The 16069-nt window shown below is 36.4% G+C and overlaps 1 protein-coding gene and 1 long non-coding RNA gene across 5 annotated transcripts in view; one reads left to right on the top strand and one right to left on the bottom strand.

Annotated features, from left to right (window-relative positions):
* The window catches only part of ITGB1 (integrin subunit beta 1), a 56932-nt gene that overhangs the window by 18876 nt on the left and 21987 nt on the right, over positions 1–16069 (top strand). For 2 of the 3 annotated variants that reach the window (XM_055275091.2, XM_063637350.1), the window contains exons 2-8: positions 2976–3042; positions 5926–6011; positions 8459–8681; positions 10206–10376; positions 12340–12578; positions 14689–14844; positions 15682–15777. In XM_055275091.2, coding sequence (XP_055131066.1) covers positions 2976–3042; positions 5926–6011; positions 8459–8681; positions 10206–10376; positions 12340–12578; positions 14689–14844; positions 15682–15777 — 1038 coding nt within the window. Of the gene's footprint in view, positions 1–2114; positions 2359–2975; positions 3043–5925; positions 6012–8458; positions 8682–10205; positions 10377–12339; positions 12579–14688; positions 14845–15681; positions 15778–16069 lie in introns of those variants that run through there. The other variant, XM_063637351.1, reaches the window with a different exon arrangement.
* On the bottom strand, positions 547–14733 carry LOC134736358 (uncharacterized). 2 transcript variants are annotated; one of them, XR_010120325.1, is made up of 3 exons: positions 14648–14733; positions 5317–5396; positions 547–636 (listed from the first exon to the last, which is right to left on the bottom strand). It is a non-coding gene; the product is annotated as an uncharacterized lncRNA (long non-coding RNA). The 2 variants fall into 2 exon arrangements; XR_010120324.1 differs by lacking the exon at positions 14648–14733 and adding an exon at positions 9400–9660.

The raw sequence follows: 16069 nt of genomic DNA, 5'->3' as shown, positions 1-16069 counted from the left end.
TGACATTTAAAGTAGTGTGGCTTCGAATATTAGGAATCATTTTCTGTTACCTAATAACTACATGTTAGTGGTGATTGTCTGAATTGTATGATATGTTGACAGATTTCTCAAAGCAGTCTCTAGTGATCATTAAACAGCCTGAGTTGTATCCTGAAGAAACATGTATCTGTCCATATATGGAACAAATATTTGTTCCGTTCCTTTTGTGTGGAAACTGCCTGCGTGCTTCATTCATCACAGTAATGCATTTCCTCGAGAACTTTTAATGTTTCAGGTGTCTGTTTTCATAGCTTTGGAATCGTGATAACATTATTTGACTTGCTCAGAATTATAGTCTAATGGATTTATTACACATTAAACCTTTTAGACAGGCCTTGAAAAGTGAATTTGGTAGGCATTTCACACTTCCGTGACACTCAGATTTTGCTGGTCTCTTGGATACAGTCATAGGTGATACATAAGCAAAACTGCAAGCTCAGGCATAACAATCTGCTGGGCTGAGCACGATTGCAGAAGTGGATGACTTTTCACGTTACTCTTAACTCTTTTCTCTCGGGTGCTCAGAGCACAACTTAAAGCATTCTCTCTGAGCCAGGGGAATAGCATCCTGGAATGTAAGCCCTTGAAGATGGAGGTCTGTAAAAGAAATATTCAGTGTTAACTTGGAATTCAGTGAACTTTTTTCATATTAAAGGAAATTTATCAAGAAAAAGAATTGCACAGTTAAATTGTGCTACAGTTGTTTTCATTAAGAAAGTAGAAAGAAGACCCTAACGGTTTAAAAAACAAACGGCCCTCATTGTCTTTATATTGTGCATATAACTCTTTGTTATCTTCAGATTATATGAAACTATTAGTATTATTTTTATATTCCTCTCATCTTCTTTTCTTCTGCCTTGAGAAAGTCACGTTCTTCTCATCTTATTGTGTACTTTACATCCAAAATTATTTTGTAACTCTTTTTTTTTTTTGAGACGGAGTCTCGCTCTTTCGCCAGGCTAGAGTGCAGTGGCGCAATCTCGGCTCATTGCAACCTCCGCCTCCCGGGTTCAAGCAATTCTCCTGCCTCAGCCTCCTGAGAAGCTGGGATTACAGGAGTGTGCCACCACACCCAGCTAATTTTTGCATTTTTAGTAGAGACGGGGTTTCACTATGTTGTCCAGGATGGTCTCGATCTCCTGACCTCGTGATCCACACGCCTTGGCCTCCCAAAATGCTGTATTACAGGCGTGAGCCACCGCACTCGGCCCTCTATAACTAAATGTTGCTGCATTTTATTATTGTAATGACTAATAGTCCATAAACTTGATGCAGTTAGATTTCCCTGTTATTGGATATAGGATATTTACATTTTTGCTCTTGTGAATATACTAGAGTACTATACCGAATGTGTGTGTATATGTGTATCACCTTTTATATATTTAATTATTTCCTTAGGGTAAATTCCCAGTAGCTGGATTATTAGAGGGTATAAATTTTTTTATGGTTTTTGATATAAATTGTCAAATTATTTCCCCAAAAGTTGTATCAGTTCACAGAGCTACCAGTTGGTTTCTCTCAGCCATCTGCCATAGGTTTGTTGGGTTAAAAAACTTTCTATTTTTGCTAGTTCATCTTAAGCTGCTTTAATTTACATTTTTCAATAACGATTAAACCTAAACGTTTTTTGTATAAATTTGCTTTTTTGAGTATTTCTTCTTGTGGAGGGACAGATACTTATATATAATTATTAGATTGGCTGCTAGTCCAAGAGCAGTAAGTAGTTAAGGGATCAAGTCTGCAACCAGTGGCCATAGCCATCTTTGACCCATGAAAGATATAGATTCATATCATTGTGAAAGCTTTGATTCAGAGAAAATAGTTACATATGTACCTAATGGTAGGAAATTGGGGTAGTTGTATTTAATATATAGAATTTTACCTAATTTTTTGGTTAGAGGTTCTGGAAGACAAGACTTTTTCAGTTTGTCTTATGCCCTCCTTTTTTTTGATGGGGGAGAGGTGGGGGGTCTGGACACTAGGAAATTAAAACTGAGGATTTTACTTATTGCATGCATAGAAGTTGATTTTCTTTTCTTTCTTTCTTTTTTTTTTTTTTTTTTTATTGAGATGGAGTCCTGCTCTGTCACCCAGGCTGGAGTGCAGTGGCACAATCTTGGCTCACTGAAACCTTCGCCTTCCAGGTTCAAGCAATTCTCCTGCCTCAGCCTCCGGAGTAGCTGGGACTACAGGCACCCACCACGATGCCTGGCTAATTTTTAGTAGAGCTGGGGTTTCTCCATGTTGGCTGGGTTGGTCTCAAACTCCTGACCTCAGGTGATCTGCCTGCTTCAGCCTCCCAAAGTGCTGGGATTCCAGGTGTGAGCCACCACTCCTGGCATAAGTTGATTTTCTTAAAAAAGAGAGATAGTGGGAAAACAAGCTCAAAAATCTATTTGGGGCCTTATGCAGGATGTTGGCCTTAGCCTGAGGAGAAATAAAAACTGATGAAGCCCATTGTTAGCAGGGGGATGACTTGATTAGGTTTTTGAAAACAAATGTTCAGCATTGAGATAACTGAGGCATCTGGATATGCCAGTCTGGGCCCCTGGGAGCCGCAGGAGATAATGGAGATAGAGATTCCGTGGGCTGAGACCGTTGGTAGCTTTTATGGTGTTGAGGAATACCTAACACTGATTTTTTTTTGAGCGCTATTAATTAAATGTTAAAATATATTCAGTTTGCTTTAGAGAAAGGCACGAATGGATTCTGGGGCTCTGGTATGGAAGTTATTTTCGCAGTGTAGGTGCAAGGTGAGGGAACCAGGTAGGGAGGGAAGATGGGCGAGGGTCTGTGGAGAGGGGCTGGAGTGAAATGTTTTGAGAGACATCATGTTTATAAAAGCAATAGAAGGGACAGTGGGGTAATACTTTCTATTTAATGCATTTTTCATTTTATTTCTTTATAACTAATATAAGGCACATTTTACATTTCAGATGAATTTACAGCTGATTTTCTGGGTTGGACTGATCAGTTCAGTTTGCTGTGTGTTTGCTCAAACAGGTAAAAACAAGAAGTTTTCTTAGTTGTCTTTTCCTAAAATTTCCATATCTTGTATTGCTCTTTGACCAGTTAGGTTCATATGAGAACCTAAGTCATAATCATGCTGCTCCTTCTCGAAGCCCTGCAGTTGTCCCTCTCACTCAGAGAAAGGTCAAGATCCTTCATGGTCAGACTCCCCTCACCCCTGCCACCTGGGATGATGGGAGGCAGGTTGGCTGGTGAAGTACTAAAATGCTAGGGATTGAACGCATTGCAAGAAGATCTTTTGAGAACACGAGAATGTGTAAGTGAACAGAAGGCAAAAGCAAGTAGTATATTTAGAAGCAAATGAAGTAAATGTGTAGAATGGAGGATTATGAACTGTCCATTATTATCTACAAAGACTTTCTAGAAGACATTCTCACTCTTTGATAAAAAAAAAGTCTTGGAAAATGTTGGCATCATCTAGGAGAGCAGTGAAAATAAAGCTGAAAATGTATTTAATCCTTCTATAAAGACGTGGCTCCACATCTGGAATAATGGATACCCAGTTCTGTCCTCTGAATCTTGAAAAACTACACTGCATAGAGCAGTTTGATATCAGGATTGGAAGGACTTACTACAAGTAGTAAAAATGAAGCAGGAGACCGTAAAAAAAGTATTGATAAATTAATTACATAAAATCAATAATAAAAACATTCTGTGTCAGAACACCGTAAACATGAGAAACCAAAGGTTCAACTTCATTAATGTGTGTAGATATCCAATAAAAACTGAGGAACATAACAAAAAAATTTGCAAAAGACGTAACAAAATTATAAAAGAAATGGTTAGTAAAAAGATGAAACAATGTAAAACCTGAAATTGATAGGCTTGACCACTGAATTGATATTCTAATTTACACTTATTAAATGAGCAACAGTTTTTTAACATTAAAGCACTTTGTTTGGTTGGAAATGTGTTAGAATGGTATTTGTACACTGCCATTTTGTGGGAGCTTATATTAGTAATGTTGCCCTATGGTATCCATGGGGAATTGGTTCCAGGACCTCCTTTAGATACCAAAATCCACAAATGCTCAAGTCCCTGATATAAAATGGCATGATATTTGCATATAACCTACACATGTCCTCCTGTATACTTTAAATCTTCTCTAGATTACCTATAATACCTAATACAATGTAAATGCTATGTAAATAGTTTTTATACTGTATTGTTTAGGGAATAATGACAAGAAGAAAAGTATGTACATGTTCAGTACACTTTTTTACCCCCAAACATTTTTGATCTGTGGTTGCTTGAATCCACTGATTTGGAAACCACAGACACAGAGGGTCAACTGTATATTACTTTTGGATAGAAATTAGTGTGTATAGAGAATTTTAGAAATGTTAATATACTCTTCAACTTAGTAGTTAATTATTCTTTTGGGATTTATTATAAGGAAATAATCAGATGTGTACTAAGGTTTATATATAAGACTGGTCATCAGCATGTGTATATGCATGTAGTACAGTATGTGTATATGTGTACTTGGGGTGTTTATGTGTGCATGTGAGCAAGCATGTGTGAACTGTGCACACATACATTTGGAAACAATCTAAATTTGTCCAGCATTAAATAGAGTACACTCATATTGAAATACATAATCATTAAAAGCTTTTTAATTATTTTTGAAAAGAATTTGTGATGATAAGAATAAAAACTTAGGGTAAGGTATAAAAAACAGTATACAAAACTGTACAGCTGTATATATAAAGTGTATCCTCAGTTTCATGTAAATAATACATCTATTAATATATATGTATGCTTGCTTCCCCTTGCTATTTATCTGCATAGGAAAAAGACTGGAAAGAAATAGGCAAAAATGTTAGCAGCAGTCCTCTCTTAGTTAACAGATTCAGTGAGTTTGTTCTTTATGCTCTTATGTGTCTTCCAGATTTTCTATAAGAAGCATATGCTGGGTTTATAATCAGAAAAGATACGTTGGAGACAGTCTGTATTAGCGCTTACCATGTAGAAGGCATACTCTTCCTTAGGTGGATGCAAAGAAACCATAGAGCCTGAGAAATTCTGGGATTATGGATTAGATGAATGTGGACTTTTCATTTATTTAACATACTGAAAGCAAAGGGAAAGCCCTGAAGATTTTTGTGGGTATGGTAGTATGAGTTAAATGACAGGAAATAATACTTTACCCAGATGTAAGAGACACTCATGACATTTATGACAGTCGAGAATGATATTCTGAATTATGTCTTGTCTTTGATACAGAAGACAAGGAAGATAACTTACGTTTCTCTGTGGCTTTCGGTGTCAAGGTGATCCAAAATCATGGTCTCAAATTTCGCATTGTTCTCACTGGTTTGTGGGAGCTAAAAATTAAAACAATTGAACTTATGAAGATAGTAGAAGGATGGTTACCAGAGGCTGGGAAGGGTAGTGAGAAGGTGGGGAGGAAGTCGGGAGTGTTAATGGGTACAAAAAAATAGAAAGAATAAGTATGACCTAGTATTTGGTAGCACAACAGGGTGACTGTAGTCAATAATAATATAGTTGTATATTTTAAAATAACTAAAAGAGTATAATTGGATTCTTTGTAACACAAAGGATAAAGGCCTGAGGGGATGAATACCCCATTTACCATTATATGACTGTTATGCATTGTATGCCTGTATCAAAATATCTCATGTACCCCATACATGCAGACACCTACTATTTACCCACAAAAATTAAAAATTAAATTAAAAAATCCTGCTCTCTTTGGGGAAGGTCTAGTTTAGATGGTAACTAGGTCATAGTATTAATCTTTAACATATATATTGCATTGTCATTGTGATTCTGATTTTTCATTATTTTCTCTCTGACACTTCACATAAAATGTTCTGTTCTTTCTTCTGACAGATGAAAACAGATGTTTAAAAGCAAATGCCAAATCATGTGGAGAATGTATACAAGCAGGGCCAAATTGTGGGTGGTGCACAAATTCAGTAAGTAAGGTTGCTCAACTCCTTTCCATTTGTTCTCTGGTCATTTAGTGTGGCTCAGTGCTGTATCCTTGGGAAGCACATATTAGTTTTTATGTAAATCAATATTTATTGAATAACCTAATGGTCTGGAGCTATGTGGTTCAACACAGTAGCCACTAGGCAGATGTGGCTATTGAGCACTTTTGTACAAATTAGAATTGCTCTAAGTTTCAAAGATATACAGGATTTCAAAGACTTAGTATTAAATAAATAATAATGGTGAAATGATAATTTTTGTATATTTAAAAAGAATGTTCTAACAGTGTTAAAATTTTCTTTTCTTTTTTTAGTGTGGCTACTAAACAATTTTAAAATACATACATTTGTAGCTCATCTTTGTGGCACATATTATATTTTTACTGGAGAACCTTCAAAAAAATCCTAGTCATTTAGTTTGACTGTTTTAGATTTCCCCTTTTTTGATGGGGAGGTATAAATTAACCTTCCTAATTATACTTGAGTTGAACTACTGGAATTGATTTGCATCCCAATATAAGCTTATTGAGGTTAATTAGGGTTTGGATTTTATTCACTTTTGTCATCTCTGTACTTTTGCTAATATGGTACCTTCCACAAAGCCTACTAAACGTTCAATGAGTCAATGAATGAATGAATGAATGAATAAATCAAAAGAGAAGGTAAGGAGAAGTCATTTTGAGGTTGTATAATTTATTCACAGAATGAATAACTAATATCAGAATATCAAGGGGTTGTTGATTTTGTTTTCATGCAGGCATTTGGGCCCAAGTTTCAAGGGCCAGTTTTTGTACGCCTAAGTGGTCAAATGTCAGATATGTCGTATGGTTTGACCACATGAAAGAAAAAATGAGAGGTTTTGTTTTTTTTAAAAAAATTTTCTAATGGTGCTTTCTAAAAGTGGTGTGTTGAGATTACATTGGCAACAGTGGAGGAAATATGGAGCGTTGTGAGTTTGTCTCAGGCAAGGCTTATGTAACTGAAGCTCTTGGTTTTCATATCTGAACATGAGGATGATAATATCCGCTTTATCTATTGTTACAATAATTAGAATTGATGAACTTAAAGCAGTTTCACTTAAAAACTTCTAAATAAGTGGTAGCTGCTATTATTGTTAACGTATGCATTTTATGGGGACTATAGATTATCTGTAGTTGAGGATTATCTTAGCCTTTGAGCTTTGGAGCATAATTCTTAAAACTTTAAAGGCTTTCTGAATTTATTCAGTGAAATTGTATTTGGGTGTCATGATCGTAAATTTCCTGGATTGATTAGTATTTAGAAATGTGTAATTCACTAGGATCTTGTGCTTTGGTGGGTAGTAGTTTAGGTTTAATAAATAAAAGTAGTGCAGCTTTGAATTACCTGATTCTTGGTATTCCCTTCCAGTTGTTGATTACATAAATATTCTCATTAGTGTGATGTTTCTCTTAAAAAATGTTATGTAAAAACCATTGTGTATTCTTTAAATATCTTCACTTACTGTTACTTTATACAGCACCATTAAATTGATATTTGATAAATAAATACCATATATAATGTCACTGTTTCCCCCCCATTTTCACATTTCATGAAACACCTTTATTCACAGTCTTTATATAGATCTTTAACAGCAGTGTTTTTGAATTCGCTAAGGTACTTTTCGGCTATCTCATTAAATTTTTATTTCTAAGTTGTCTGACGTATAGCACATTTAAAATCTTTGTCATTACTAGAAATTTTACTACTGCAAATATCCATTCACCTCCCATTAGGACCTTTTTTCCTTTTTTGAAATTTACCTGCCATTAGGACCTTTACCCTAGTCATATACTTACTATTTTGCTTTTTATAAGTTTTTTAAAAAACTTATTTACAATAATAGCTAATACTTGAAGTTTTTTCAAACCTGTGGGAATACTTATTTAATCTGTGCTAAATTTTGTGTTGTCCTTTTAAAAAATGCCATAATTAATTGAGATGTTTTTAAGCTCATCTGTTTTCCCTAAACATCGGGTTGTTCAGCATATTGCGATGGGGAGAGTGCCACGTAATATGAGACGCTTTGTAAGGACTTTTCAAAGGGAAATTTTGGAGAAATGATCTGATATTTGGGTGTATGTATACATTATTAGTAGCCATTAACCATGCTCAATTAGTGATTTCGCTAAGAAAATTGCTTTTGATTAGATACTCTGAATTACAAGATAGAGCATTTACTATGAACACTTGGATCAGTTCTGGGAAATATATTACTTTCTCGGAAATGATTGTTTTTTAACAAGAACACTTAACCACAGTTTGGATGAAGGGAGCATTTTGTTTAAAAGCCAGAACTGAGGTACATTAGATGTGATTTGATGTTTTGCAACTTAATTGCTTATTTGCAATCATTATGTAAAAAGGTTTGACCATTACACTTTTCATTTATACCTGTATTTTATGTCATTTAGACATTTTTACAGGAAGGAATGCCTACTTCTGCACGATGTGATGATTTAGAAGCCTTAAAAAAGAAGGGTTGCCCTCCAGATGACATAGAAAATCCCAGAGGCTCCAAAGATATAAAGAAAAATAAAAATGTAACCAACCGTAGCAAAGGAACGGCAGAGAAGCTCAAGCCAGAGGATATTACTCAGATCCAACCACAGCAGTTGGTTTTGCGATTAAGATCAGGTATGGAAGCCCAATTCTGTGAATACCTGCGTGTTTACTTGAGGCATTCAACACCAGCTTTATGCAAACTCTGACCAGTTTCTGTTGAAGGCTCGTTTTTACATGTGGACTGGCACTCAAAAATGTGGAATTGTTTAAATTTTAGAAAATTTTTTGCAGATATAACAATTGTAAGACATATATACTTGGAATAATATTAAATGTTGCCTAATGTTCAAAGTAAATTTTGTTAAAGATTCAGAAAGTATTAATTAGCTTTAGTGAGTTTTAAAAATGAAAGTGTTCATTCTCTGGTCTAATTACATAATATATTATAAAAGCAACATTTCAACCTGTTCTTTTCCTTTGTATTTGTTTAGTATTATTAAACTGTTAAGGTTTTTGTGATTATGTCTGTCAGTCCCACATCTAAACATGAAGGAAAAAACAAGTCCTCTTCCTCCCTTTTCTGGTTTCCGACCTTTCTTGTCAGGAGAATGGTAGAGTGGCCCTGTCCCCTCACTTCCCTCCCGGCCCCTCCTCAACCAGGTCAGCCCGCTCCTCCTCATTCTGCTCTAGCAAAGCTCCACCATCGCCTTCAGTCTGCAGACCTCCAGGGGACCCTTGTCAGGGCTTTTTTTTTTTAAACTCTTTTGTACCAAGTAACACTTTGTACTTTTTGAAATGCTGTCCCCTTGATCAGTGATACCACTCCTCGGTTTTTCTTTGTGTCTCTTACCATTGCCTTCCAGGCCTCTCTTTTTGTGTCTTTTTTCTTCCTCCCTTTTTGCAGTCCACCTAAATGTCAGCTTTCCTCTCATGGCTTTAAAACCAATTATATGCTGCAGCAACACAGACTTTTTCTTGAGCTCCAAACCCATTTCTCCAACTGCCTATTAGAAATCTATATAGAGAAAACTACAAGTTAAAATTTTAATTACATTTTCATCCAAACCTCTCTCCTGTATTTCCTAAGTAAATTACATTAACATCTCTTGTATCTCTCTCTTCTCCTCCTTCATCATCTCTCTCTGGGTTTCTTTTGTAGATTAGCTAGTCTCTTTGCCTCAGTAATTTATTTTTAAAGCTTTTCTGCCAGGTTTTCTAAAGTAAAAATCGGATCATGTTATTCACTTGCAGGGAGTGGTATCCCATTACACACAGAACAGGGTTCACAACTTCAGTGTCTAAAAAGTCAGTTGTACCCTATCACGTGTTCTGCCTTGCCCTCCCCAGACTAATTTATGGTGTCCTATTTGTTTTCTTCTCTTATAAACTGACTTTTTTTGTCTGTTTTGTCCACTGTGGATTGGGAATCTCTTTTTTATCTTTGCATCCTGAAGGCCTGGTGTTTTAAGTATTTGTTGAATGAAACTGAATTCATACCCATTGAGTTACTTATGGAATTCCCAGGTTTTTGTAAAAATTATGACAACATGTTTTATTTTATTGTGTTTACCATGTAAACCACATTTATTTGGTTTTTCTCGTTTGCGTTTGATTGCCAACAGGCAAGCTTCATTTTCTAATCTCTTGTCTAATTAGGGGAGCCACAGACATTTACATTAAAATTCAAGAGAGCCGAAGACTATCCCATTGACCTCTACTACCTTATGGACCTGTCTTATTCAATGAAAGACGATTTGGAGAATGTAAAAAGTCTTGGAACAGATCTGATGAATGAAATGAGGAGGATTACTTCGGACTTCAGAATTGGTAGGAATGTTGGGAACATTGACCATTTTCATTATAAAGTCTTGGCAATTCTCAGATGTTGTTTTATATTTTCTTCCTTTGTTACTCACAACATACTTGTGAGATAAACAGGCCAGTTTTTTAGCCTTTTCTGAGTGGAAGTTGATGTTCCAGTCACACGTTTAATAATCTTTTCTGCCACCTTGTTCCTCTGTCACTGGATGCTACTGTTTGACACAGATTGTACCTCATAGATAATGACTTGCATGCTTATTTTCACACTAACTTGATCATTTATCTTATGACTTATTTTTATTTTAAGAGTTTCGCTCTTGTTGCCCAGGCTGGAGTGCAGTGGTGTGATCTCGGCTCACTGCAACCTCCGCTTCCCAGATTCAAGTGATTCTCCTGCTGCAGCCTCCCGAGTAGCTGGGGTTACAGGCATCTGCCACCACGCCCAACTAATTTTTTGTATTTTTAGTAGAGATGGGGTTTCACCATGTTGGCCAGGCTGGTCTCGAACTCCTGACCTCAGGTAATCCAGCTGCCTTGGCCTCCCAGAGTGTTGGGACTACAGGCGTGAGCCACCACTCCTGGCCCTTCTGACTTGTGTTGAGTACCCACATTTTATCTAATTACTAATTAGTATGTCTGCACCTGCCTATACAGCCTGATCTCACCTTAGACCTAGATTTTTCATATGATGATGATCTGCTTTCCACACCTTATTTTTCCCATTTCATGCATCCCCAGCTTAACTTCTTTTTTGCCTGCTTCTCTCCACTACTGTTGCTGCAGAGGTTTAGCAACAGAATATTAGAAAGATTTGACAGTTATGAGTCCTAAGAGCTGCCTTTCAAAAATTAGCCCTATTTTGGTGGAAACATTAAAAAATAGCACTTGCTTAAAATGTTCTTTTATTCTGCAAGCATAATTCAAGGACCATGGCATTAGGGAGCTTCTACCAAATTGGTCTTTTTTAAAATGGCCAGAATTCTAGAATATTTATTTATTCATTTGTTCAGCATGTCATTATTGAGAGCTGGTGTGCCAAGAAAATGAATGTGAGTTATTTTTAAAGTAGGGAGGCAAAATAAAAAGATTGACTTAGGTCTTAGTCCATTTGTGCTGCTTTAAGAAAATACTATATACTGAGTGGCTTATGAAAAACAGAAATTTGTTTCTCACAGCTCTGGAGGTGAGAAGTCTAAGACCCAGGCAGATTGAGCATCTGGTGAGGGCCCTCTTCTGGGTTCTTAGATGATACCTTCTTGCCATGTACTCACATAGCAGCAGAGGGACAGCAGCTCTCTGGGGCTTCTTTGATGAGGTCACTGTAGGAGTCTATTCTTACGTTGCTATAAAGACATATCTGAGACTGGGTAATTTATGAAGAAAAGAGATTTAATTGGTTTATGGTCCCGCAGGCTCTACAGGAAGCATGGCGCTAGCATCAGCAAGGCCTCTGGGGAGGCCTCAGGAAGCTTCCAATCATGGCAGAAGGCAAAGTGGGGAGCAGGCTTCTCACATGGTGGGAGCAGGAGCAAGAGGTGGGGGGAGGTGCCACACAATTTTAAATAACAGATCTCATGAGAACTCACTCACTATGGTCAGAATAGCACCAAGCCATGAGGGATTGATCTGCCCCCATGATCCAAATACCTCCCACCAGGCCGTACCTTCAACATTGGGGATCACATTTTAACATGAGACTTGGGCGGGGACGAATACCCAAACTGTATGTCACTAATCCCATTCATGAGGGCTCTGCCCTCATGATCTAATCACCTTCCAAAGGAACCACTTCCTAATACCATCATGTTGGAAATTAGGTTTTCAATGTAGGAATTTTGGGGTAACACAGACATTCAGTCCATAGTAACTTACATTTGGTAACATAGATGAAGTTTTTAAACAATGCAAGTCTCTGTCTTTCCATCTATCCATCCATTCATTCATTTATGTACCATTTTTTTCTTTACAGGATTTGGCTCATTTGTGGAAAAGACCGTGATGCCTTACATTAGCACAACACCAGCTAAGCTCAGGAACCCTTGCACAAGTGAACAGAACTGCACCAGCCCATTTAGCTACAAAAATGTACTCAGTCTTACTAATAAAGGAGAAGTATTTAATGAACTTGTTGGAAAACAGCGCATATCTGGAAATTTGGATTCTCCAGAAGGTGGTTTCGATGCCATCATGCAAGTTGCAGTTTGTGGAGTAAGCGCATTCATTTCCTATGAGGGGTATTGTTTCTATTATGTGTGTGAATTTTAAGTGTGATTTTACTATGTTAATAGAAAAATTTACCTTAATTTTCTGATTATCTTAGGGAAGTAATTTAAGTAAACCCTTAAATCGCCTCTATATATAAAGTGCCTTTATAAAAGCATATTTAATCTTTATGCAAACCACACAGTTAGTTTATTCATTGCAGGTTTTTAAAAGACAGAATGCTAACCATTTGAAACAGTGGGGCGTCCTCTCTGTACTGTAGCTGGTGGTCTGTATTTTAGAAAAGCCTATGTGTCCTAACTTTCTGGCTTTGTACCAGAGATAGAATTGATGTTATTATCTGAGGCATCACCAGGAACCTTGAAATTGCTCAAAGGGAGAGTATCTTGTATCATTTTCCTTTGGTCAGTTTTCTTCTCACTGTTTTTGAAAGACGCATCTTTCTCTTGTGTCTTAGTAATTCAAAAAGAAAGAACTTTTTAAGCTCTAGTTTTTAAGCTATATGAATAGATGTATTTTGAGAAGTGATACAATATTTCTAATTTTAATTGTAAGATTTTCAGTAGCAAGCCCATCCCTATTGGATCAATAATTGGTATTTTATGATCCATGTAGCAGCTACATATTTTGAAATGACACTTTAATGATGTGGCTGAGGCTGAAACTAGAAAACATTGTCAGGTCAAGTTTGTCTTGCGTACCTACTCTTGTCTCATTTTTGTTCCGTCCAGTGCCCCCATTCTCTAGATGACCTTTGATTTTAGAGGCCTCTTAATGGTTATTTTTCAGTCAATTTGCTAAGGTGCTAATTGATGCCCAAAATAATAAGTGAAGGAATATGGATAGTAATTAAGAATTTTTCTATCACCACTGATGCTGGGCAATTTACTTAGCCTCTCCAGGGCTGTTCTCTTTAAGAAAGGATGTTAATAATAGTATCTACCTCATAGGGCTCTTGTGAAGTTAAAATGCATCCGTCTGTATAAAGTACCAATGAGCATTCAGCAAATACTAATTCCTATATTGTTATTACTTTCAACTTTTTACTAGAGTGTTTGCAATTTAAGGTTAGTCCCTGCTGTTACAGCCGAAGCAAGTAGCATTCCAGGTAGTGCCTAGCCTTACACCTCTTTTCTTACTAGCCATTGATGTGTGAACCTGTTAGCAGCTCGTTGTGGGGAGGGCATTCTCTGGGCTGCCTCTAACTAGGTCTTAACCTGTGGGATTAAACAAGCCATAGCACCCTTGGTTGTGGCTATTTTTCTGTGTTGGTCATGCTGATCCACTCTTCTAGATGCAAAAGAATCAGACACTCCACTTTTGAAAGATTGCCAGTATTAATAAATGTGATTCCCACCTTAAAGGATTTTACAGTCTTATGAAGATCTAAACAGACGTATTAAATAAATTAACTAAAGCAAGTAAATTCCTATAGTCCTATGATTTTATAATTATGAATTACCATAGTGACAAGAAGATTTTACGATTACTTTAGATTCTTTATTGGAAAGGGCAGGAATAAAGCAAATGAGCACATAAACAGTACTGATTGAGGAGTTAGAATGGGTGAAATTATCCTTAAACAAGATAATTATTTCTGTTATAAACAAAGGAAATCTCATATGGTGGGCTGATAAAGGTGTGTGGCATAGAACATAGAGCAGAGATGGGTGGATGGGGACAAGACAGCAGCAGTGGAGTAAAGTAAGGATAGGCTCAGACACTTTCATTTATTCAGCAAATGCCCATTGAGTGCTCACTGCTTGCCAAGCAGTGTGCTGGCTTGCTGGCTGCTGGAGATATGATAATAAGCAGAACTAAACCAAACCAAACAGACAAAAAACAATTTTTTAAAAAGAACTGAGAGATTGAGAGAGATGGATGGTCAGGCAAGATATGGTTTTACATGGGATGGAAGAGCTTCATTCAGCGGGCTTTGTGCATTTCTCAGCAAGATAATTAGCATTGTATAAAGAGAAGACACAGAAAATACAGAATTAGGTTAAAAATACATGGTGGCCTGTATGAAAATTAAAGGATTTTTGTTGAATTACCGTGAATAGTGTTTTAAAATTGAATTCCTTTTCTTTTCAAGTCACTGATTGGCTGGAGGAATGTTACACGGCTGCTGGTGTTTTCCACGGATGCTGGGTTTCACTTTGCTGGAGATGGGAAACTTGGTGGCATTGTTTTACCAAATGATGGACAATGTCACCTGGAAAATAATATGTACACAATGAGCCATTATTATGTAAGTGCTTAGTTCCTTACACAGTGAATGTGTTTATGTTGGATTTTAATGTTTAATACTAAGAGCTTGTGGGTGACTGGCTTGGGGTTTCTCAGGGTTTGAGGTTTTGCTGTTTTGGTAAGCAGGGGTCCTGACTGAAAGTGCAGGAAAGCTAGTGTTGCTGTTTGTGAAGATGCAGCTTTGTATTTGCTTCCTTCTGCTCAGACAAGGGCCTCACTGGGGTGGGAAAGGGATGCCCAGATGCCACTTTCACTCTTTGCTTCAACTCCCCGCCCACAGCATTTGGTAACACAGTCAGTACTATTTCTAAATAAATAATTTATCTAGTCTCATACTCTGTCTTATACGATTTTTAAAAGCAGTCACTCTGCCTGTATTGAAAATAAATATTTGCAAAGCATTCAAATTCTAGAAGAAATCTAAATGGTAAATCTTGGTCTTTTTCTTAAGTTGTAGATAATATTTAATTACTGACTATTCTTTAATTTCATTGTCCTTATATTTAATATACATAGATAATCTTACTATTTAAAACCTTTTAAATATGGAATTTTTTGTTCGTACATGAAAGTAAAGAGGATTAGCAATTCATGTATACACACGACTCACTTCAGCAGTTTATATTTGATACTGTTATTTGAAAGCAGTCTTGTAATCTAGTTATATGTATGCAACTAGATGTAATCTAGCTATATATGGATTATATATGTAATCTAGTTATCTAAAGCAGTCTTGTAATCAAGTTATGCATAATCTTGCATGTATGACTAGATTGAAAAATTAGAAGAGATTATAAGGGTGTATTTACATACTAAATTATATTACTTGATTTCTTAGGATTATCCTTCTATTGCTCACCTTGTCCAGAAACTGAGTGAAAATAATATTCAGACGATTTTTGCAGTTACTGAAGAATTTCAGCCCGTTTACAAGGTAAATGTGTGAGATAAAAAGAACAAAATTCTAAACACTTTTGGTTGAGTTGTTAGAGACAAATCATGTCTGAATTGAAATGTGGGAAAATGCCACCAGATAGGCAAACCGAATTTTACAGAAGTGGTTTATATTAATTTTTAATCACATATTATAAAACTGGTTTCTAGGTTTGACTCCTAAAGTTAGTTAGGAGGAAACATGGGAACTGGCATTTAAAGATAAAAGTTGCTCAGTGGATGCTAATTGGTTGAATGAATAGTAGTTGTATTTTACGTGTTTTATCTTTTAA

This window comes from Symphalangus syndactylus, chromosome 4, assembly GCF_028878055.3.
Source record: "Symphalangus syndactylus isolate Jambi chromosome 4, NHGRI_mSymSyn1-v2.1_pri, whole genome shotgun sequence".
Lineage (NCBI taxonomy): Eukaryota > Metazoa > Chordata > Mammalia > Primates > Hylobatidae > Symphalangus > Symphalangus syndactylus.
Note: the sequence above shows the minus strand (reverse complement) of the source record. Positions and strands in the feature narration are given on the sequence as shown.